Source organism: Lissotriton vulgaris, chromosome 4_1, assembly GCF_964263255.1.
Source record: "Lissotriton vulgaris chromosome 4_1, aLisVul1.2, whole genome shotgun sequence".
Lineage (NCBI taxonomy): Eukaryota > Metazoa > Chordata > Amphibia > Caudata > Salamandridae > Lissotriton > Lissotriton vulgaris.
Genome location: NC_141691.1, coordinates 158,563,294 through 158,588,760, shown reverse-complemented (window position 1 = coordinate 158,588,760; position 25,467 = coordinate 158,563,294). Strand labels below are relative to the sequence as shown.

At 45.9% G+C, this 25,467-nt stretch overlaps 1 protein-coding gene across 14 annotated transcripts in view; it reads right to left on the bottom strand.

Annotated features, from left to right (window-relative positions):
- The window catches only part of DCX (doublecortin), a 414,555-nt gene that overhangs the window by 60,259 nt on the left and 328,829 nt on the right, over positions 1 to 25,467 (bottom strand). For 6 of the 14 annotated variants that reach the window (XM_086918429.1, XM_086918424.1, XM_086918422.1 and 3 more), the window contains one exon: positions 16,739 to 16,789. The exons of the other annotated variants lie outside the window; for them this stretch is intronic. In XM_086918429.1, coding sequence (XP_086774555.1) covers positions 16,739 to 16,789 — 51 coding nt within the window. The remainder of the gene's footprint in view (positions 1 to 16,738; positions 16,790 to 25,467) is intronic. 14 annotated transcript variants of the gene reach the window in all.

Sequence of the window (25,467 nt, the reverse complement as noted above, 5' to 3'; positions counted from 1 at the left end):
AACAGGCTGGACACGTAGAAACAACAAGTTCGCAAAACTTGCGACCCGACAGGTAAGTTCGCAAATTGCAAAATTGTAAAAACCCTCGCGAACTGGCAGAAACACGCGCGAACACAAAAAAAAAAAATCTGCAAATTCGCGGGAATTCGCGGATTTTGCGGATTGCGAGTTCGCAAATCCGCAAAATTCGCGAACGCGAGATTCGCAAAATTCGCCCATGCTTAGTTAAAATAAGTTAACGTGTGGTACCTTTTTTTAATTTGATGCCTAAGGTGCATAAAAATTTGACTAAACCTCCAGGCTGACCGATAATTTTAGCAATCAGCAGCCTTTTGGAGAATACTTCTAAGTATGATGATTTTTTTCTTCAAGATTCAGCCAAGAACTTCTCATCATACGTTAAGAATGCAGGGGATTTTGTGTGTAAAATGTATGACATCAATTGGGAGGATGACTATGTTTTAATGACTTTAGAAGTAACATCGTAATATACGAGCAACTCCCACAAGGATGGTATGAGAGCAGTGAAATATTTTTAAGTTCGAAGCCCTTACCTTATACAAACATACAGAGATGATTTTGGAAAGGATCAATTGGTGCCTCAATACCAATTTTTTTTTATTTGGCACAGATCTTTTCTGCCAATCTAAAGGGACTGCGATAGGCACCTGCTTCACCCCCAGCTATGCGAGCCTGCATATGTGCTGGTGGGAGGAGCAGGTGCTCCCATCTACATGTTCAGAAGAACTACTAGAGAATGTTGTGTTGTGGTCATGTTTTATTGATGACTTGTTCATCATCTGGCTGGGACCATTGGGCTCTATTAAAGAATTTGTGTAGAAAATTAACAACAATGAACTCAGTTTGCCCTTCATCTCAAACATCAGTCAGGAATCAGTAGAGTTTTTAGATCTTACTGTTTACATTGAACAAGGGAGACTACATCCAAAAGTTTCTAGGAAGAGGACAGCAGGTAATACAATTTTACTTGCCTGGAGTTTTCTCCCTAACAATCTAAACTATAGCATCCCCTATGCTCAGAACCTGCGTATGTGAAGACATTGTAGTGAAACAACACTATTAGAGCACGCACAACGAGATTTAGAACAAAGATTCTCAGCACATGGGTACAATACGAAAGTGCAAAAGGAAGCTAGAATCAAATCAAACCTTAAAGAGATGGATTAGCTACTTTTTAGGTCTCGCCTGTCGATGCGCATGCGCATCGAGCAAGCGAGACTATAGGGGCTCATCCACTCTTTATCTAACTGCAAGGAATCGTGGCGATTCCTTGCAGTGCCCGTGACTTTTAAGGTCAATGCGCATGCGCATTAAGCTTATGCGCATGCGCATTGACCTTAAAAGTCACGGGCGCGTGCACGTCCGTGTTTGTTTACCCTTGCCTACTCTCTCTCTCCCCTCTCCGCCCCCGTTCCGCCCCCTCCCCTTCCCGCCGTGTCGCATTTCTCCTCCCCCCTCCCCTCTCTTCCCTCCGGCTTTTTTTTTTTTTGTTTTGTTTATTTTACCCGCCATGTCTCCGATCCTTTCGCTCTCCTCCCCCCTCCTCCTCTGCCTGCAGACAGTCACATTGACCAGGACACCAGAAGATTACGATGTGACTGTGGCAAACATTCAAACAGCAGCACAGGCGGTCCGCCAGCAATCTCCTCGTAGGCTGCACCGCATGGTCCACCGGCGTGTGAGTACTCTGTCAGAGACCGAGGATATGCACCGCAGTAGTTTCCGCGCCTCTCTCACGTGGCCACAGTGTTTGCCACTGTATCAACCGTTTGTGCAATTAGAGGCACGCAGCCCCAGACACTCTCACTCTCTCCGTATGCCGACAGAAGCCAGGCTGCAGCAGTACGCCAATCACCTCTAATGGGCCCTCAGGGCATGCAGCCTCTCGGTACTCTGCCTACCGGTGCCCAGGTAAGCGCTTGTTTTCAGCTCCGGTACCGGCGCCGAGGATATCTGCTCCGCTGTTGAATCCACTATACTCACACGATTTTGGTGCACTCGGCTGGATCGTCCGGCACTCTCCCACGCGGGTCACAGACCCTGACCTGCTCGCTGTCTTGTCTCGCCAGATGAGCACAGGCCGCCGTAACGCTCCACGTTGTTTCGCGCAGCCCAGCAATCTACACGGCTATCAGGGGTGTATAGTGGCTACTCTTTAAGACCGCCAAACCGATGCCAGCAGCGTCTACCCCGTATGCGCCGTTACAGCTCTCCGCAGCTTTGCCCTGGGTAATCCTCGGCTGCGCAGCAATCTAGCGCGGGGGTGTTAGGCGTTCCTCAGCGAGCAGGAAGAAATCATCTGGCAGCACGGGCGCGGAGCCTTCACCACAGCAGCGATCGCGGAGTCACCACAATTGCCCCGCTTCAATTCTCACTCCAGAGCCCTGCAGCCATGAGTCACCGCCATCATGTCAAAACTCACCCTTAAAAATCGAAGCTTGGTCCAAACCATGTACAAAACTGGCAGCACTAATGGTGACCAATGACACACTCCGCACCTTTTAAAAAAAGCCACTGACGTCATTTTTTTATTAGACCTAACTGCCATGTTAAACATCATCACCGGCCACCAAATTCTGCTTCCAAGGTCTCCTCCCCCCTCCTCCTCTCCTAGCACCCCCAGCCCGAGGCAGCTTCCCCTGCACAGACCCGCTCCGCCCCCTCCCCTTCCCGCCGTCTCGCATTTCCCCTGTCGCACTTCTCCTCCCCCCTACCCTCTCTTCCCTCCAGCTTGTTTTTTGTTTATTTGACCCGCTTCGCCCCCTCCCCTTCCCGCCGTGTCGCATTTCTCCTCCCCCCTCCCCTCTCTTCCCTCCGGCTTTTTTTTTGTTTATTTTACCCGCCGTGTCTCCGATCCTTTCGCTCTCCTCCCCCCTCCCCTCTCTTCCCTCCGGCTGCTCTCCCCCGGCCAGTCCATGGACGAAGAGCCCTCTCACATGCCTCGTCTCTCCACCCCGGGCACGCCAACCATGATAACCTCCTTGTCCACCTTAACTGCTCCATGGCCTTCAGTGAGAGTCCTCTCCTACAGTCACCACCTCCAAATGCCGCTGCTGACCACTTCATAGATTCTCAAACATGCTCAGTCCCCACGCTGTGGTCCCCCATGTCTCCACCCCATGCAGCACTGGTTTCATAAATGCGACTGCTCAGATCCAGCAGCATCGACATACCCCGGTGAGGACTTCCTCTTATGCCGCTAGGGTTCCAACCTCACTCCATTTCAGCAAGAATCCATGTTCCATCCCTGGTCTTGGCTCTTAAAAACTACACGTATCATTTCAAGGCGTGCAGTGCAATTGGTTGAATATCTAAGTAAACCCAGACTACAACTCCCAGAGTGCAATAGGTTTACAGATAAACCACAGAACTGGACATGAAACAAGGTAGTAACTAAATTATCAAATCCCTCCAGCTAGTGCCAACGATCTTGCTCGAATTCTTCGTCCACTTGGTTAGCTCTCAGCAAATTTTCCTTTAAAAATGATGTCCCACCTACTAGCTTAAAACCACACAAGCAGAAGGGAATATCTTGTGGGATTTCACAAACGGAGGTCCCACTTCCTAATTTAGGAGAAAAAAAAAGCCCTGAAGAACCCCTCACCCTCACTCACCCTCAACCCCTCACCCTCACTCAACCTCAACCCCTCACCCTCAATACCTCACCCTCACTCACCCTCACCCAACCCCTCACCCTCAACCCCTCACCCTCACTCACCCTCAACCCCTCACTCACTCACCCTCAACCCCTCACTCACTCACCCTCAACCCCTCACTCACTCACTCACTCTCACTCACCCTCACTCACCCTCAACCCCTCACTCACCCTCACTCACCCTCCCTCACCCTCACTCACCCTCAACCCCTCACCTCACTCACCCTCCCTCACCCTCACTCACCCTCAACCCCTCACCTCACTCACCCTCACTCACCCGCACTCACCCTCACTCACCCTCAACCCCTCACCTCACTCACCCTCACTCACCCTCACTCACCCTCACTCACCCACCCTCACTCACCCTCACTCACCCACCCTCACCCACCCTCACTCACCCTCAACCCCTCACCTCACTCACCTCACTCACCCTCACTCACCCTCACTCACCCTCACTCACCCTCAACCCCTCACCCTCACTCACCCTCACTCACCCTCACCCTCACTCACCCTCAACCCCTCACCTCACTCACCCTCAACCCCTCACCCACCCTCACCCTCACTCACCCTCACTCACCCTCACTCACCCTCAACCCCTCACCCTCACTCACCCTCACTCACCCTCACTCACCCTCACTCACCCTCAACCCCTCACCCTCACTCACCCTCACTCTCACTCACCCTCAACCCCTCACCTCACTCACCCTCAACCCCTCACCCACCCTCAACCCCTCACCCACCCTCAACCCCTCACCCTCACTCACCCTCAACCCCTCACCCTCAACCCCTCACTCACCCTCACTCACCCTCACCACCTCAGCCTCACCCTCACTCACCCTCAACCCCTCACCCTCACTCACCCTCACTCACCCTCAACCCCTCACCCTCACTCACCCTCACTCACCCTCAACCTCATGCTAAAGATTTACAAAAAAACCCATAAACAATTCTAAAAGCACTAACTCTAATGCTGCGAGACCTATTGCATTTCTAATGCTTGTTACAGATAGTGTACATGGTGACACCCAACAGGAATTATGTTTCATCACTAGATATATTATCCAACATGGAGAAGTGAGGCAAATATTCCAGAAAAACTGGCAACTGCTATGTAGTGACCCAGTCTTTGGCCAGAATATGAACAAGAAGCCCTTAATGACTTTTCAAAGGACGAGGTCGATGAGGGATTACCTGGTAGCCAGCAGTTCAGAGATGAGAGTGGGTGGAACTTGGCTTATGGGCAAGGGAGGTTTTACTAAATGCCACAGATGCAAGGCTTGCAAAAACGGAGTTACCGTCATGCAATTGTCCATACCACTAATAGATCGATCATGGCAAATCCAACAATCCTTGGACTGTAGGAGATGATCATGTGATTTATGTTCTAATATGCAGCTGTCAGAAATTGTATATAGGTAGCACTATTCTGAGTGTTCACCTACGAATACAGCAACAAATTAGAGTAATTGTGAACAAAGACCCCACATATCCAGTGGTAAGGCAATTTGAGCAAATGCAGGGCAGCAATTTGGATAGTTTGCAGTACTTTGCAAAAGACAAGGTACCCATTCGCAGTAGAGGAGGAAATACGGAGTGCTGTTTGAGAAAGTTGGAGTCAAAACACATTTTAAGATTCAACACAAAGGTTCCTGCAGGACTTAATATTGAAGAGGACCCTCACGTTCACTTATAATTCAGGATTTCTATGAAATGAACTCAGTAGTACAGCTAGTCTGTAAAACGATTTGAAGAGGAGGTAACGGTTTTAACTTTGTGCAAAGGGCACTTTAGATGAATTAAGGTGAATCAAGAGAGCAGTTAAAGGTAACAGACAGAAGGCACATTGCACTTTGGGGCACTTGCCCAACATACCAACGAAAATATGAAGTTTATACTTGGCACCTTTATTGAAGAGAGGACATTGACATATTTATTTTAGCAACGTTATATTAATTTCCAATTCATAATTGCTTTTTATAACAATGTTTCTCTGCATATTGCACTTTATGGAGCAAGAATCTGCTACTTGCCCTCTATATGTATATGTTTACATTCAGACATAGGCACTTTACTTATGTGTATATGTATACATTCAGATTCTGGCAGGAAGACAACAGGGTTGCTAGCAATAGGTGCAATATCTGTAGGTGAAACTTCAGTGATTGAGGTTGTTTTTTATTTAGTAGTAAATAAATGTTGCTTTTATACACTGCATTTTTTGCGATAGGGCATTGGCCCGTTATGAGGAGAAGACTCTGTTCATTACCTATTAGAAGGAGTAAATGCTAGAAGGGTTCATTGGCACTATGCACTTTTTCAAAAAATGATTCAAACGGGGCATTAGCACTTTCATTTTTGAGCACATGTTTACATTCTAACCCTCACTAAAAAAAGATAATGTAAAGGGATGTTACCAGAGTTGGTATGTGTAACTAGATGCTTGGTGTTTTACATCTTTGATCCTCTAATGCTGCTCCCAATGCCAAAAGTTCACAATATATTTTTTCTTTACCTACAGATTTTTTAGAAACAAAATTTGCTTTGAGACAAAGTCAATGGACATGACAAAGTCGTTATTATAAATCTTATTTGGAGTGGGTAATTAAGCTCACTGTTTGATCAAACCAGTGCAATTTCATGTCATGTATTTTAGAACAAATAATACTTTTTGTTGATGTGTATTTGAGTCATAAGTCCATAATACACGCACTCAGGACATAAAACGAGTAGTCACCAAATCAGGTGACTACTCTTTTTATGTCCTGAGAGCGTGTATTATGGACTTATGATGTATGGTGATATATATATATATATATATATCTATACTAATATAATAAAGAGAGAGCCCTAACCTTTGAGGCGGGTAATCTCAGGAACCACAGCACCAATCACAACACCCAATACAGAGTTGGAAAGGGCAGTTGTAGCAGAAGGACATAGGCTATGCAGACGCCCACCATATACATTTAAAAGGTAGAAGAACCGTGCCAGTAAAGTATTCCCTTGTGGGCGTGTCTGCGTTATGCTGTGGGCGCGTGCTGGGGGGCGTGACAAACGCTGGGGCGTGTGGTATGTTCCGCCCTTCATGCCATGTCTCATATCGTGTACTGTGGGCGTGTGCTAGGAGCGTGGGCGTGTGCGGGGCGCGGGATTACGGAAAGAAAAGCGAGCATTGCGCCCAATATTTCATTGTTTTTCCTTCCCAGGAACCACAGCACCAATCACAACACCCAATACAGCATTGGAAAGGGCAGTTGTAGCAGAAGGACATAGGCTATGCAGACGCCCACCATATACATTTAAAAGGTAGAAGAACCGTGCCAGTAAAGTATTCCCTTGTGGGCGTGTCTGCGTTATGCTGTGGGCGCGTGCTGGGGGGCGTGTGGTATGTTCCGCCCTTCATGCCATGTCTCATATTGTGTACTGTGGGCGTGTGCTAGGAGCGTGGGCGTGTGCGGGGCGCGGGATTACGGAAAGAAAAGCTAGCATTGCGCCCAATATTTCATTGTTTTTTCTTCCCAGGTTCTGTACATTCCAGCTACGGGTGTGCCCCGCGCTCCCAGTGACGGGCACCTGCTTTACTGTATGGAGGTCAGGCATGGCCCTATTCCCAAACAGGGGCCAATGTGCAGGAAATGTAATCTCGCCTTAACTTGCGGTAACGCCTGAAGCGCAAACTGGAGATTTTCCACTTCTGTTGCGCGCAGGCCTCGCGCCACGCACATCTGGACACACCGCCCGCCTCCACGGAAATAGCAATAAAAGGGACTATCCCTCCCCCGGGAATATGTGATGATATTCCGCAAACCAACATCCCGCATACCATCACTCCACAATTTTTATAACGCAGGACTATTTCTCCGCAAAGACATCATTTCTAAAACTTTTACAACGCATATGACTTTATCACGCATGCCATTATAACACAAATGCATGTGTGGTAAAGTCATATACATTGTAAAATTACATTATTAAAACATCAAATATATGTTTGTATATATGTGTATTTATATATATATATATATATATATATATACACACACATTTTTTATTTAATTAAAACATTTATTCTTTTAAATTGGATTATTTATATTATTTTTATTTATTATTTTATTTTATTACCCTTTACACCCTAAAAACTAATCCTACCCTGCTCCCTTTAAATACCCCTGTACCCCAAAACCCAAATCTAGCCCTGAACCCTATAAATACCCCTGTACCTCAAAACCCAAACCTACCCCTGAACCCTAAAAATACCCCTGTACCCCAAACCTAGCCCTGAACCCTTAAAATACCCCTATACCCCAAAACCCAAACCTACCCCTCAACACTAAAAATACCCCTGTACCCAAAACCCAAACCTAGCCCTGAACCCTAAAAATACCCCTGTACCCCAAAACCCAAACCTAGCCCTGAACCCTTAAAATACCCCTGTACCTCAAAACCCAAACTTACCCCTGAACCCTAAAAATACCCCTATACCCCAAAACCCATACCTATCCCTGAACCCTAAAACTACCCCTATACCCCAAAACCCAAAACTATATCTGAACCCTTAAAATACCCAAACACCCCAAAACATATACCTCAGGACCCCAAAACATATACCCCTATACCCATACTTACCTTATCCAAACATTAAAAAAAAACATGCTTTTACCATTCATGCATTTACAACGAATTTCGTTGTAAATGTATGCATGGTAAAAGCATATTAAATGTAATGCAATGCATTATAAAATGGCATTGCGAAGTCATGGTACTTTCGTAATGAAAGTATGCGGAGTGATGGTATGCGGAAAGAAAGTTGCGGAATAATGGGTGTTTACCCTACCCCGGTAAGTACATTAGTGGCACGGCAGCCCACATCTCCAGCAACATACTCATATTTTTTCACCACCCATTTGAAAAATGCACAGGTCTCTCATTGATGGCCAGCACCGACATACACTTTTAGACACACCTCCCACCACAAGTTCTAGAATTGCGAACTTTAGAGCTGGGGAGCTACGTTCGAATCTCGGCACCAGCTCAACATCCTGTGATACCAGGCAAATCGCTTTGTCTCCCCGTGCCTACCACAAATGAATGTGTTCTTCTATAATGTAAATTGTGCTCATGCCATGTTGTCGAGTTTGCGTTATATAATATTGCAAGAAAAAATAAAGTAGGGAAACTCGAGTTCACACACTACTGAACGTGCACTCTTAAGAGCATCAACAGGCAACTGTGAATCGGAGCGTTTCACAGGCCTGTCACAGATAAGAAATGCTATCAAAACGAAATCCTACAAAACAATATACTACTGGCCGGCAGCAATTCATACCCGGACAAAGTCGGAACGGCTGCTAGTATATATATATATATATATATACATGAAACTTACCATGCAACCAAGCATATCATATACATATCTATATAAATATATTACATACTGACGGTTCCCAATAGATAGTTATAGATAGGTCTACTTTTCCACTGAAAGAGTGTTTTTTGGTTTGCTAGTAAGTTTGGTCCAGTTTGACAAATCTTCACAAACCTTTCCCCAGAAAAAGTTCATCCTCCTCAGCTCCTTCCTGAACAGGTTTGGGGTGATCCAGCAAGTGGGGGCTGACAAAAAAGGGAGATCCAAAAACGCGAAACCCCCAGGCATTTTCCATAGACTTTTTAAGATGGGCTACAGCATAAACTGCTGAGCTACATCACATACATTTGTCAGGAAGCTAGATATTGTTTCTCAGCTTTTTCTCTGTGATTTGGTGTAAACCTGTTCAGTTGTGTTTATTTGAGATATTTATGGTAAAAAACAATTGTATAATTTGGCAGTTGGGTCCGCGAGGGTCTCGAGAAATCTCGCGGGAGTGCCAATGTAAAAAGAGAGCCTTCTGATTGGAACAGGGTGCTTTTTGTCCCTTGAGCCCTCTCACAGGAATTAGACTCCAGCAAGAGCAAGTGCTCTAATTGGCTAGGAGCAACATGAGACAAATGTTGCCGGCAGACATTACAGGACTTGGAGACTTAGTCCCCTGTCTCGGATGTTTAAAAAAATACAAATAAAGATGTATTGGGGCAGGGTAGGTATACCCTGATGCCCTAGGCCCCACGGGGACACAGAGGGACAGCCAATGGGGCCAAAAAAGAAACAAAATGGCAATCAATTTGATTTCAGGATAAAAAAACAATATGGCAGCCGGCAGCATTTATGAACTATAAGCCCCAGGGAGCCTACCCCGGGGCTGTTTTCATAATGAGGAATGGGCAGTGTGCTCCCCTTCCTGCGCCTCAAGAGGCCCCAGGAAGCCCAGCTCGGGCAAAACACATTGTTTATGGGGAGGTGTGGCCCTCTTCTTCAGGGAGCTCACACATGGGGCAAACACATTAAGTATGGGGAGGTGGGACGCGTAGCTCCCCTACCTAAGCCATCGGTGGCCCCCGGAGTCCATTACAAAATCATTAAAGCTAGTGAGGGGGTTCCGCGGCTCCCCTCCCCAAGCCCCTAAAGGCCCTGGGGAGCCAACCCCTAGGGCCAAAATGTGACAAAAAGGGGAGGAGGGCAGCACAGCCCTCACTGTGTCACAAACGGCCCCAGGGTGCCCACCCTGGAGGCCGATTACTTTAAGGGAATGGGGCAGCATGGCACCCTCTTCTGAGCCTCTAAAGGCCAGGGGACCCTGGTCTCGTGGAGCCCACCCACAGGACATATCGATTTTCTTTCCCGTAGCTGCGCATGCATGGAAACCTGTGTTTGCGCTCGCTTAGCGGAAGCATTTTCAAAACTCCCAAATCAGCAATGCGGATTCCTGCTGTATATGGGGAAATGGCTGGGGCCGCGGGGCCTTACGGTTCCCACCACAGCCCCCAACAAGACAATATTGGGTACTCTGGGAGGGCACCAAGGCCCCACCTTTAATTTGAAGGCTATAGGGAACGGGGTCATCATGCCGAAATTGGCCATGGAGGGGAACGGCGCACCCTCTCCCACTACAGATTATGCAGGGTCCTGGGGAAGGGCTCTCCAGAGCTGAAATAGGCTTGGGGAGGGGGCCACTCAGGTCCCCCTCCTCCCCAAAAAACATTGGGTCCTGGAGGATGGCATCCCCAGGGCATAAATCAGCTCAGGGAGGTTGGCCACGCGCACCGCCCCTTCGTCTCAAATTAATGCTGGGGCCAGGGTGATGGGGTCTTCAGAACCGAAATCAACCAGGTAAGGTCGTCCATGTGCCCCTCCCCCCCCACACAAAAAAAACATCGGGTTCCAATGAATAAGGTCCCCAGGACCGAAATTGGCCTGGGGAGGGGGCCACATGTGCCCCCTTCTCTATATTTAAAAGAGTGTCCCTGGGGGGGGTGGGGTCCCCAGGTCATAACAAGGCTCAAGAGGATGGCATCATGGCCATCCCCTTTATTTAAATAAGTGGCCCTGGGCGGATGGGGTCCCTGGAGTTGATAATGGCTCTGGGAGAGGGGCCCCTCCCCTTAAAAAACATACACGGGCCTGGGGGATGGGGTCTCAGGGCCAGGTCCTATGCCCAACGTCCCACTGCGCATGGCCGGCCGTGCTCAGCGTGGTCGTTGGCTGTATGGAGGGGGGGCTAACTGAAAGGCCTGGCCGCAGGCCGGTTGTAAAGAATAAAGCCTAGAAATTTACTGAAAAAACAAAAGTTTCAATTGACACTATATTAGATGTGATAAAAACTGTGGTTTATTGTTAATGTGAACTATGCTAGCTGTAAACTGTATGGTATAGTGTCAATGTTTCGCATAATGCATGCTTTCTACACCTAGGGGGGCTGTATTTGTGATGGCAATAATACTGTCTGATATTCTCCTGAGCTACTTTGTACTTACTGTAAGGCCTTTAATGCCATAGTAATATTTAGAACAATATGTGGGAAAACAAAGCTTGGATGATCTCAGCAGTGATGTCATCAATGATGTAATTTGAGATGTCATGAGTGATGTCATATGTGAGGCCATAAGCACAGAATAGTGGAGGCCCATGTTTTAGTTAGTGCTGCTAACTACAGCTGGTAAATTTCTGTTTTTTTTTAGTTACAAACATTAATGGCGTCATTGACCTAACTATAACGTTACTTTAACCTTTGGGTATTTTCTGTGACTTTCTAAGGTATTTTTAAACTAAAACACATCTTTTTATAACACCTAACTATAACGTTACTTCTTACTTTGTTTTTTTCAGTGAATATCTATCCATATATTTATATATCACTCAAACGTTTCCCAAAAAAATGCATGCCGGTGGTGGGTCTTATTGTGCATGAAAGTTTTGGAGTGATTTGTTAAAGAGGGGGGTTGGGAGGAGCTAAGAAAAATGGGGGGGGCGTCAAAAAAAGTGTGTGCATTCCCTTTTAATTTCCATAGGGATTTTAAACATGACTACAGCTCGAACTGCTGGACGGAATTACACCAGGTAGCTCTTGGTCCAGGGATACATGCTTTTTGTTATTTGGTGTAAATCCGCTCAGTGGTTTTAGAATTATTTTCAAAACCAAAATTGATATATAGGAATGCAGATCATTTGCAAAGCCTATCTGGAGCTTTGCATACCCACGCGCCAACAGCAGTGCTGTGAATGGCTGGCTCTGTGAGCAGTCCTTTGACCTCTTCTTCTTCGATTGAGACAGTGACCTTCTCGATGTAACTTCATCGCCCGCTCCCTCAAGGTCTTCGTAGCCATCGCCAGACAGTCAGAACACAAATTCCTATTGTGGTTGTGCTCGAGACATAAAAGACATATGCGGTGGGGATCGGTGACTGACATCATGCGGGGACAAGTCCCTTATGGTTTGAAACCTGTCTTCCCCAAAGATATCCCTCGCACACAAAGTCGGAATAATCCAAAATTTCAAAAAAAGTCAAGAAAAAGCCTGCCAAAAAGCAGCAGAGGGGTAGCTCTTCCTGGATTGGTGTTTAACGGGCGCAGAAAGAAAAGAACTGACATCTTTATGCCTGGTTGGCACCTATATAGGCACCGAGATGTCCTAACCAACGCTAACAGCGCTGACGACGTCACACGGAGCCGAAGTCGCGCGCAAGGGGTATTGCTCAGCAAAAGATTTGGGATTCAGTCTGACGCCTGGGAAATTCAAAGGTAAGGAATCTGCAGCTAAAAGTTTCTATCAGATATAGAATTTAAAAATCATTAGAAATTCACTGAAAAAAACAAAGGTTAAAGGGACATTATAGTTAGGCTCAGATTTCATTCACGCGTACAAAACCAGTGAAATTCAGCAGTTATAGTTACCTGAGCAAAGTCTAACTTACACCCTAGCAATGTAGTGCTTATGACCTCACATATTACATCACTCATGACACAGTCAGTGACATCACTGAAGATATCTAAAATGTCATCACTGATGACATCATGCTCAGAACTACACAACACAACCTCTCATGCACCCACTCATATACTCATTCATAGACCAATACAAGTACTCACACAACCACTCACTAATCCGTAGAGCCATTCTAACAATCACTCACTCATTCAACTACTCACACAACCATACAGCCACTCACACACCCATTCACTGGTACAGTCTTTCAGCACAGCCACTTTCTCACCTATACAAGCACTCACATATTCACTCACACAACCACTTACATATCCATTCACACATCTATACAAGCACCCCCACATCCGCTCGCTCACCCATACAGCAATTCACATATACCCACTCTCCAAGAAAGCCACTCACACACCAACTCACTTAGCTAAACACCCACTCAAACAGCCACTCACTCACCATACAGACATTTGCACACCCAGTCGCTCAGACATTCACTCACACATTCACTCATCCTCCCATACAACCACTCACAAAGTCCCTAACTCACCCATAGAGCCACTGACAAATCCATTCACTCACCAATGCAGCCACTCACTCACCCACAAAGCCACTCACACACCCAAACAGTAACTCGGACACACACTCACACTTGCATACTCACAATCACACAGCCACTCACATAATGTTAGAAGTAGTATCACTCATTAGTAGTACTCCTAGTATACTAATTTTACTTTTGTGGTACCTTAGTATAAATGTTTAACATTAATAAACTTACAAAATTCTTACACACCGGATGTTGTGATGTAATATGTCAGGTCATAAGCAGTGCATTGAATGGGCACATGTTATAGATAGCTCAGGCAGTGGCGTCACTAGGGTTGGTGTCACCCGGTGCGGGTAACTCATGGTGTCACCCCCTCACAACTTACAGGATGGACCACCTCACCCTCTGCCTGCACCATATCCCCTCTGTCTGCACCATCTCTCCCTCTGTCCGCACAATCTCCCCTCCGCCTGCACCATTTTACCCCCTGCCTGCACCATCTCACTCTCAGCCTGCACCATCTCCTCTCTGCCTGCACCATCTCCTCTCTGCCTGCACCATCTCCCCTCTGGCTGCACCATCTCTCCCTGTGTCCACACCATCTCCCCTCCGCCTGCACCATCTCTCCCTCTGCCTGCACCATCTCCTCTCTGCCTGCACCATCTCTCCCTCTGCCTGCACCATCTCTCCTCCGCCTGCACCATATCTCCCTCCGCCAGCACCATATCTCCCTCCGCCAGCACCATCTCCCCTCGGCCTGCACCATCTCTCCCTCGGCCTGCACCATCTCTCCCTCTGCCTGCACCATCCCCCTCTCTGCCTGCACCATCCCTCCCCCTGCACCATCTCTCCCTCCACCAGCACCATCTCCCCTCCGCCAGCACCATCTCCCCTCCGCCAGCACCATCTCCCCTCCTCCAGCACCATCTCCCCTCTGCCTGCACCATCTCCCCTCCACCTGCACCATCTCACCTCCGCCTGCACCATCTCCCCTCCGCCTGCACCATCTCCCCTTCGCCTGCACCATCTCACCCTCTGCCTGCACCATCTCCCTCTCTGCCTGCCTTATCCCTCCCCCTCCGCCTGCACCCCGGGGCACTGCGAAACACAGCTGATATTACAGAAAGGGATTTCTTTTAACTACGGTATTACTTGGAATTTGTCATCTGTTTTTGTCTGTGGGAATTTCAATGTTGGGAGCTTTCTGGGCAATTTCAGTCCATTGCCTGCCTGAATTCAGTGACTAGCAATACCGAACCCTCTCATTTCAAGTAACCTCTTCCCTTCCCAGAAAACTGTTCTTATACCCGAGCAGTGTTTTTCTTTGACTTATATATGCCCAATCAGTTTAGCACCTCGATCTCTGCACTGCGATGATTTTTTTTTGTGCTTGCTTGTGGTGTTTTTCACGTGATGGTTTGAAAGTGAATTGCTTTCATTCACATCATTAAGCTCCTGCCGGCCGCAGACAGAGCTGTGTTACATACACAGCCTAACCAGATGGATGGTGTCACCCCCATGTCAGGGTGTCACCCGGTGCGGTCCGCACCCCCCGCACCCCCCTAGTGACGCCACTGAGCTCAGGTACCTATAACTGCTGAATTTCACTGGTGTTGTACAAGTGAAATCTGAGCCTAACTATAACATCCATATAACTTTTTCTTTCCAGTGAATTTGAAGGTTTGTTTAAATCTATTACCTAACTATAACATCCTTTTAACCTTTGTTTTTTTCAGTGATTTTCTAAGTTTTTAAAAATCCTATTTCCTAACTATAACATCCATGTAACCTTTGTTTTTTCAATGAATATATATGTATATCAGTAGTTGTATGGATCTGTCAATGGGTATGTGAGTGGTTGTGTGGGTGTCTGAATGCATGTCTGAGAGGTTGAAAGGGGTATGAGTAGGTGTGAGAGTAGTTTGGTGGATAATGTCATCAGTGATGTTATTTGAGATGTCATCAGTGATGTCACTGACCCTGCCATGAGTGAAGTAATATACAAGGTAATAAGCAGTTCATTGTGGGGGCGTAAGCTATAGTTAGCTCTAGTACTATAACTTCTACATGTTGATGTTTTTTTATATATAATGTAGACGAGGATGGTAATAAATAATAAAGTGGCTGATGTACCACGTGCTCTCTTCTCTGTATTGCTATGGAGCCACTGGCAGACATGATGCAGGTTAAATGCCATCTGACTGGACTCCCAATTTAAGATGTCAGGTGCCATCTCTAACAGTGACAGCCACTGAAAGCATGGTCTCGGCAAGAATGTCTTTAAACATCCTCCAAGACCTGGGGGTAAGACTCCCAGTGCAGTGTACTGTATCTCAGGATGTATCCTGAGATCAGCCCAGCTCCAAAGGTGTTGCACAATCAAGCATCAAATGGAAGAATCTAGGGGGAAAATGCTGCCTTTGTGGAATAACTTGGAATCAGAGATGTCTTTAATTAAATGTATGCCTTTATCCATAAAACAAACCACTACCCATATTATTATTATTATTATTATTATTATTATACCATATTGGAGAACTAGGATTACTAGTGAGTAAACTTTCCATTTTATTGCTCAGCATGGGATACCTTACTCCAAAACATGAGATGCTGGGTGACTGTAAAAGCCTTCCTCAGCTTTTTTTCGTTTATATTAAATCTTCTGAAGAGATTCATCCTGGCTCAACTTTCTTCCGCCCATTCCATTCTCCTTCACAATCCCCTATGCTTCTCTCAGTCAAACGCCTTATCATGGTGAGCTCTGGACTAACTAATACTGTTAACAGGCTGATCCATTAGGAGCTACTTGTAAAAACGAATGCCATGATAACCATAAGACACAGTTGAAAGTAGAAATCAGAAAAGAGGACATTATTTGAAACAAAATCGAGTAGAATCACTTGTGAGAGTGATAGTTACAACATTGTCCACGGAACCTTATTGTGATGTAATTAAATTCCATGTATATTTGTGTTCTGTGGTTTTCCTGTGCTTGTACGTTTTGTAGGTTGAGTTCTTTACTGTCCTGTAACTTGAAGATATATGATGGTGAGAAGAGTGGCACATTCTGGACACAAATGATGATAGGGGGCATATACCACAAAAGACTGAGCGAAGACCATACTGCCATGCATGCCGTTTACACCAAAAAAACACACAGAACAACGTTAAAGCTAAGGACAAATAGTGCCACAAATGTCTTACCCGGTCCATCCGTAGTGCATGATGAGCTTCGGGAGCCACAGGTGCCCGCAGCTTTATCAAACAATTTGATAAAAGATACAGTAACTATGAGTTCTTTTTCTAGGGTGATAGTAAACTAGGACAGTCACTTACAACAAAGTTAAGACCATTTATGTCACTAAGGTTTAGAATGTGGGGATATAAATTAGATTGTCCAAGTGAAATGCCCATAGGATGCTGATAAAGTCTGTTCAACTATATTTTAGCTGCGGGCAATCCAGAAGGCCCCGCCTCATTTGATAAATGAATATGTAATAACAAAATCTGATAACTACAGTGTCTATTAGGGGCCCCTATTGCTTTGAGAAATATTTTTCAAAGGTGTATTACCTTTTTAACAAATACTACGTTGCAGAGCTTGAAAATAAAGTTTAAGTTATGAGTATGTGTGGCTTACTTTTGAAGTACTTCTGATTTTCTCCTGAATCTCAGCTAGGAGTGCTGCTGCATTACTCTAGGAATTCAGGAGTAAAGCAGGAATGCTAGAAGATTAAGTCACAGCAAATCTTTGTGAATTGGGTTCCAATTGTATGTGTCTGTTGTAGTTCAAGCAACAGTAATACATCTGAATAGATATTGAAGGTAACCAATGAATCTTGCAATACCTCAGCAGGGGTCTCACAAAGTGATAAATAAGTACTGTGAAGATTAGTAAAGAAATATCCTTCTTATGTATATGCCAGTACCCAGAGCCTGTTAGAATAACATACTTTACACATAGGAGCTGCAACAACTTCTTTGAAATGTAACAGATAAATGACAAATCGGTTGCTTGGGAAAGTGTACCCAGGACCCTGGCCTCCTCCACAACCGTGCCTCAATTCCAGGGCAACAGAATCTGTTGAATACTTGCCAACTATTGAACTGAATGGGGGGACTCCGCATTTGGATGGGATGCATCATCCACTGAATGATGGCAAGGACTGCACCCATTTTTACTAGGAAGATCAGGCCTTCCTAATATAACTGTAAAAGAACAGGGAGTTTGACCAGTAATTGCTAAGAGAACTGCAGGCAAGACCACATAACAAAAAGTTAATTAAACTGTCAAAAACACAGTATTCATTTTTAGGATGATCCTATCAGACAGCACATTGAAATACATAATGTGGCCTTACCAAGACCATAGAAGATTGACTTGCTGTCACTCTCTTTTGCCTGGTTCTTATAATCTTCTGTTTGTCCCTCCTCTGAACCATTTCCAATTTACTTGTATCGTCCCCTGCTCCCTTTTGTCTTAAGGACTCCACGGGAGTGCATGTTCTTTCTAGCTCGTTCCCTAGTGTGCTTCTCTTAACCACTCCACGCTCAGCAATGCTCTCTCTTGTCCGTATGCCTCTCCGCGAGACCCCAGTGTCACTTTCTCAACCGTGTGTTTCCCCCTTCAGTTGCATGCTGCACTCTCGGTCTGTAAAACTTCCTATTCCGTGCAGTATCTCAGTATTGAAGGAGATATTCAAATTGACTTTATTGACTTTCCACTGTAGTCAACACTTTTCTCTATCCCACTCTAATTAGAAAGAAATACATCACAGATTACAAAAGATACACAAGGCTATCAAACTTTTAATACTAATCAAGCTTCTTAACTCTCGCTCCAGGACCCTTAACCCAACATCATCTAATGTCCAACACCCAACCTTTCAATTCCAGCAGAGGTCCTCGAATGGATGTATGGTGAACTGAAGAATCCGTGATTTTGTTTTATCAATCCACATGCTAAGCAAATTCCAGTCCATAGCACACAGGAATAAATTATGTTCTAATCTCCCTCGTAGACCCATTTAAAATAACACTAGACTAGGGTGCACCTGAATATTACATGTTTTTGCTGGTCTACAGCATTCACCACTATTGACCACGGTATACCATCAATTTAACTGGCTAAGAAGAAGGCAACAGATGGTTGCACAAAACCTAGCTCTGACTCGACCCTGACAAATTTGATATCTTGTTTGCTACAAGGGTGATGATCTCAGGCCTCCCAACATTTGGGACCTAAATCTAAGCTTATGTTCCACCTCTGTCAAGCACACCAGTCTTCCTTCTGGACTACTAGCTCCATCTGGTCAATTGTGTCTATTCAATCTTCAGTTTACCAATCTGGATTCTAATAACCCTGAGATAAGATACATTCATCTAAATCATTATGTCATTTAAGATTAAGTCAATTAACAGCCGCTATCTAGGAAAGCAAGACAAGTGCTCTCAAACCATACCACTTATATAGAAAGCAGATTTCAGCTGGAACTTAGACAGCAAGCATCGGCACCACATCACACTTATCCTTCTGAAACTGCACTGGCATTTGCTGGCCAAGACATCCAAATTCTGAGCAATATGCATCAGACATCGTACTTTGTTTTTTGTAATAAACGCCCACTCTTATGTTAAAAGCCTTACTATCTCACTGACAAAGTGGGGATAAATGGCCTAGCCAATGATCTTAAGCTGAGTAAGGGGACAAAATTGTCAACAAACATGAGCTTCTTGATTGCTAAGAGAAATATTGCAGGACGGTGGAGAATCAAACAGGCACCAGCGTTTGACAACTGGCTCCAGGGCATGGACTGGTGTACACTGCTCAAGGAACCAATGTATAATGGACCAGAGAATGCTACAAGGTGAGATATGGGCTTAATGGTGGGAGTGTTTTAATATTTCCACTTTAGTTGTATGGAGTTTACACCTGGTATTTATATGATCTAGAACCTGGAAATGAGCAAAGGAACACAAGCTGTTACATTATAACTCCAAACTACTACTATGCCCTACTCATCCCTGAGCCCTAACATTCATTACTACTTCTACACAGTACCCATTTCTGAACCCTAAAAACTCCTTGCTACCTCGATGCAGTAGCCACACCTGAATCCAAACAATTCCTAAACCCATACACGATCCATCCTGGAACCCTAAAACACATTATTACCCATACGCACTAAACATTTCTAAACTGTAAAAAAACTCTTTCCTGCCACCGCAAATTATTAGCATTTTTTTAATGGGCTGTACTTACTAGCACTGCTTCGGTTACCTCTGCCAATTACCTGGACTAAGGTCAGTTTGAAAATATCAATAAAGCTTGTTATAAAATAAGTCTTATTCACTCAAAGCAAGAAACCTGAAGCCACCCTTCCACCAACTACAAACCGTGCACATCTCTAGATTCTTCAAATACAAAACCAAAGACCTTTGGCGCACTTTTTACGATAGCAACCCGTTGAAAGCTAGTGAGTGACTTATATGAAATGAAATGAAATGAAATGAATGAAACTTATATAGCGCACGACTTACCCTGGGGCATCTCAGCGCTTGCTTAGGGAACCCGTCCTGGTATTCCCCTGTGAGATAACCCTGGCAGGGTATCCACAAGGTGAAAGCCAGGCTTCCCGCCGCGAGGGGCCGTTGTGGAGATTAAGCAAGCTATTGCCCAGAGTCGCAGAGTGTGAACCCGTGAGTCGAGGAGGCACCGGAGCGAGAATTAACGAGTCCGTGGAATTTTTGAGCCCAAGACCCGCCGAGGCGGGGAATTGAACCCTGGTCCCGGGCCGAACTCAAGCTCCAGGTCTGCCGCCTCTAACCCCTGAGCCACACTTCTCCACAACAAATATAACCTGTTCTTCCACAAACAGACATTGTGCTGTACTGTCTTTAATATGAGACCCACATGCACAGTTTAAGCTGTCTTCATTAGTATGTGCAGGCAATACGCACTGACCTTGCAGGGAGATACACTCTGAACAAAGGTGCACAATGGGAACCCCATTAGTACCCATTTGTCAAAATGTGACGTAGGTGCTCTTAAAGAAACGCAGTCTCTGATTTAAATGCACTGTGCAAATCACAAAAAGAAACAATCTCAGGCACGTTTCGAAACTAAAGTACTTTAGCAAAATGTGCGCAAATAGTAGCCAATCATACTTCGTGCATGTAGGTCACATTTGCTGGTTTTACTTTTGAGTAGAAGTCATTATGAGCATGAATATATTTTAACACCAAAGTTTATGCAAGCAATAAGGTAAACTCCTGAAATATTGATTTTTCAATATTGTGATACCAAAATATTGTGGCCAGAATATTGACTACCAAACAAAAAGATGAAATTAAGTATATAAATATAGATTTACAATTAACTCCACATATATTTACCCTAACAGTATATACACATTCAAGGTATGTAGATGTCTAGTTAAGAATAGCTACCTAAGCGGAGCTGGCTGTTTTAGAACAAGCCCACAAAACCAATCCGTCTAGATTGACCCTTAGACCACTGACTGCTGTACAGGGTAAATTGAAGGCCCATTATAATAACCGCGCACAGTTCACCCTCCTTCGGCTTCGGCGTATTTCCTACTCCCAGGGGAATAAAAGAGGCAAGCACTTGGCTCGTCAACTACGGGACAAGAGGGAGAGAGATTATATTGGAGGCATCCTGGACCCCACTGGGTCGTTACACCACAGAGATGTGGACAAGGCCAATATCTTTGGCCGTTTTTATGAGGCACTATATAGGGGTGACTCCCTAGATCAAGTGGCTCAGGATCTTTTTTGGCTGACCTCCCCATCCCGCGGGTGTCGAAGGAGTGGAATGAACATCTTGCTGCCCCCATCTCCAGATCAGAGGTGTTGGATGCTATCAGGGATCTGAAGCTCCACCAGGCACCGGGACCCGATGGATACACAGCGTTGTTCTATAAATCATTTGCATCGGAACTTTGTGACATATTGGTGCCCCTCTTCAACTAAATGGCAGCCACGGGACGAACCTCGGCCTCCGTGGCGGAAGCTGTGATCACGGTGATTCCCAAGCCGGGTAAAGATCTATCTCAGTGCTCGTCATACCACCCGATAGCTCTTCTCAATGTTGATGCTAAAGTATATCCCACCATCATAGCGCGCAGGCTTCAGGACATGATGCCGGCAATAATACACCCGGACCAATCGGGATTTATAAAGGGCCGCCAGACGCATGACAATCTGAGAAGAGTTATACATCTCATAGAGAAAGCCTCTCGGTTCCGTATCCCAGCAGTACTGGTGGGGTTGGATGCAGAAAAGGCCTTTGACCGAGTGGATTGGGGATTCCTATTCCGCACTCTGGAGGCCTTTGGCTTCTCACGCCAAGTTATCACCATGATTCGTGCGAACTACAGCACTCCCAACTCCAGGGTGGTAATTAATGGTCACCGCTCCTCCAGCTTCGCTCACTCCCGGGGAACTAGGCAGGGCTGCCCTCTATCACCCCTCCTTTTTGCTTTAAGCATTGAACCACTGGCCCTTGCGGTGCGTGAGAGGGAGCAAATAAAGGGAATCCCCTTTACGGGGGAACAGCATAAAATCTCCCTTTTCGCGGACGATGTGTTGCTATCGGTGGGGGACCCGGCTCAATCTCTGCCGCACATTCAATCATTGCTCTCTGACTATGAGGAAGTGGCCGGATTCAAAGTTAATTTCGACAAATCGTATATCTTGAATTTGACGCTCCCGCCAGCCGAGTTGGAGCGACTCCGCCCGCTTACGCCATTGGCGTGGGCACCTGCCTCCCTGCTGTATTTGGGTGTGCGTTTGACACCTTCCATTGGGTCCCTATTCGCAGCAAATTTCCCTCCTATGCTATCGGGGGTACGTGGGGAACTGGACCGCTGGAAGCCGAAATACATCTCCTGGCTGGGTAGGATCCATGCCATTAAGATGGTTCTCCTCCCCAGGTTTTTATACCTCTTCCAGGCGCTCCCCATTCCTATAGAGATGGACTTCTTCCGGCGCCTTAAGACTCTATTGCTGAAATTCATCTGGCAGGGAGGCCGGGCACGCCTTTCCTATGCAACTCTGCGGCGCCCGCGGTAGGAGGGGGGGGTTGTTCTCCCTGATATGCATTTGTACTATAAAGCTGCACAGTTGCGGGCGCTGGTGGAATGGCCACAGCAAGAGTCTGAGAAACACTGGCTGCACATGGACAGGAGTGTGGCGGGAAGGTCGATCTGGGATCTGGCCTGGAAACCCAGAGTTGACAGGCCCAGAAACGCCTACATCAGCACGCCCACGGGCACTGTCCTGAAGGTGTGGGACACAGTGACGGGGGATGAGCGCTGGACGACGTTCCCCTCTCCCTTTACTCCTCTGCATTTTAATCCGGCCTTTCCGCCGGCGCTGCAAGAGGGACCGTTTCGACTCTGGAGAGAGGGAGGTTGTAGAGCCCTTACGCACCTGTTTCACGGCACAGAGCCACTCTCATTTTCTAATTGCATGCGTGACTATGGCCTTCCTTCTACGGAGCATTTTAGGTATGCCCAACTGATCCACTGGGCTACCTCGACGGGACTGCGAGAAGCGGCAACTAGACCGCCCTCACTCTTCGAGGCCTTTCTCTTACGAACTGCCACGATGAAGGGAACGATTTCCTTCCTATATAAACTCTTGCTTCGTATGGCGATCTCTCCCCGTCCACGTTACATGGACCATTGGGAGGGCCTTCTGGGTAGGGACATAACGGAAGGAGAATGGAAAGGTCTCTGGCGTGACATTAGGACTCATAATCACTCAGTGAATTTACGGGACGCCCACTTTAAAACTATGTTCGACTGGTACCTGTACCCCTCAAAACTGCATCGCATCTTCCCGGCGTCTTCGGACCGCTGTTGGAGAGGCTGTGGCCTGGTAGGAGATTTTAGCCACATTTGGTGGGATTGTCCGGTTATACGGCCCTTCTGGACCGAGATCGTGTCACATATCAAAGAAATATTGGGATACCCGATCCCGGATTCCTTGGCCTTTGTCATCTTGGGTCTGCGGGACCCGCTATTGGAGCACCAAACGAAGGCGGATAAACAAATTTTGCGGCTCTGCTGGGAGCAGCTAAGCTTACATTGGCTGCGGCCTGGAAGAAACCAACGGCCCCGGCTCTGTCTTTGTGGCACGCGAAGCTGTGGAGGTTGATGAGCATGAAGAGAATGGCGGACATCTTCCTGGGCAACTTTAAGAACTTTATGTTTCGGTGGGGACCCTTGGTCCGATTTTTATCGCGAGGTTTGCCATCTGCGGTCTGCCCATCAGCCCTGCGAGCCCTTCATCTTTTTCAGATTTAAGTAGGTTGTGTGATAGTGCGACTGTGAATGAGAATGTATGTTGGCGCCACCACCTTGGGGGGAGGGGGAGTTCGGGGAGGCGGGATGGGGGGGATTTGGGGGGGGGGGTTCTGTATTTGTTGCGGCACTGCATAGCTGCGGGGAGATTTTGCTTACCCGGGGGCTCTCGAGACCCGTGCACCTGCTAGATTGACTTTCTCCTTGGAGGGGGCAGCCAAGACATCCGGAAACGTATGATTGTCAGTTCCTTGACTATTGCTGGCTTTCCTTGCATCCAGGACAGCCTAATTGTTGGAGAACATCACAGCAGATGCATTTGTCTGAGACTCTTCCCAATCCTGCATATGTAATACTGCAATATTGCCGCCTGTCTTCCTCTCTCTTTTTCTCTCTCTATGTTTCCTTCTTTCTATTTACTATGCAATAAATACAAATTTTACACAAAAAAAAAAGAATAGCTACCTATATTTACTTACATTTATGATATTTTGGTAGCCGCTGTATAGACCATGTTATCTCTGTGCTCGATATTCAGGCATAAAGGCAAGTAATAGTTATTTAATCTGATTTACACAATTTAATTGGGGACTAGCAAAATGACTCATCCACCAGTGTTTCTATGAGTATTTAATCCGGTGAAATAATAACTTAGGAGGTAGTGTTTTATCCTGTAAAATAACCCACCCACACTCCCCACAAATTCTTCCACCTCCATACTCAGCACACAGACGCACAGAGAGATTGTTCTATATGCCTGTAACACTTTCAACTCATGTATAAAGTGCCTACAACTTAATAGGCAGAAGCAAGAAACTTTTTAGGTTTAATAAGTGCCCTGAAAATATACACTCCATTAGAGTGAGTCACTCAATTGCCTTCAACTAAGAAGCCCTGAGTTGCTGACAGCACGCACCCATTTACTCACCCATGCACTTGTCGTTATGACTGAGCTGTAAATAACAGACATAAAACAGACAGTGCAGCAGACAGTTCTTATGGGGCGAATGTGGAGCATAATGACACATCCGTTTTTACCTGACATCTACACAGTAATTTGTAGCTTAAATGGACTAGTAACAAAGATAAACAGGAAGAATAGTAACTGCTCATTTCCATTGAGCAAAGTAGCTACCTGCAGTTACACCAGACTACCGCTAGAGAGCAGTCTACATCTGAAAAGGGTAAAGTAATGCACAGCGTTCCCCTGACTTTCAGATAGGTTTGCGCTATAGAAATGCCATGTGGATTAATACATACATACATACAAAGTGAAACCAGACTTAGTAAACACGGCCTATTCAGTGGGGAAAGCCCAACTTCGTTTCACGACATTTCTACCAGCACTTTTGTAAAACAATGGGGCACTGAATGTTTGGAAAGAACATATGATCTACAATAGAGCTGTACTATCGTTTTTTAATGATCACTGATACTTTGGTGTCAAAGAATGAATACTTAACTAAATGCAGTCTTTTTACACCTTCTAGTGATAAATAAACCAGGTCAAATAAAGAAAGCTTACTTTTGTTAGCTACCCTTGAATATTGCAAACAAGACAAAAAATACTATGTTCATTACAAACGACTCAGGTTAAATAGTAAT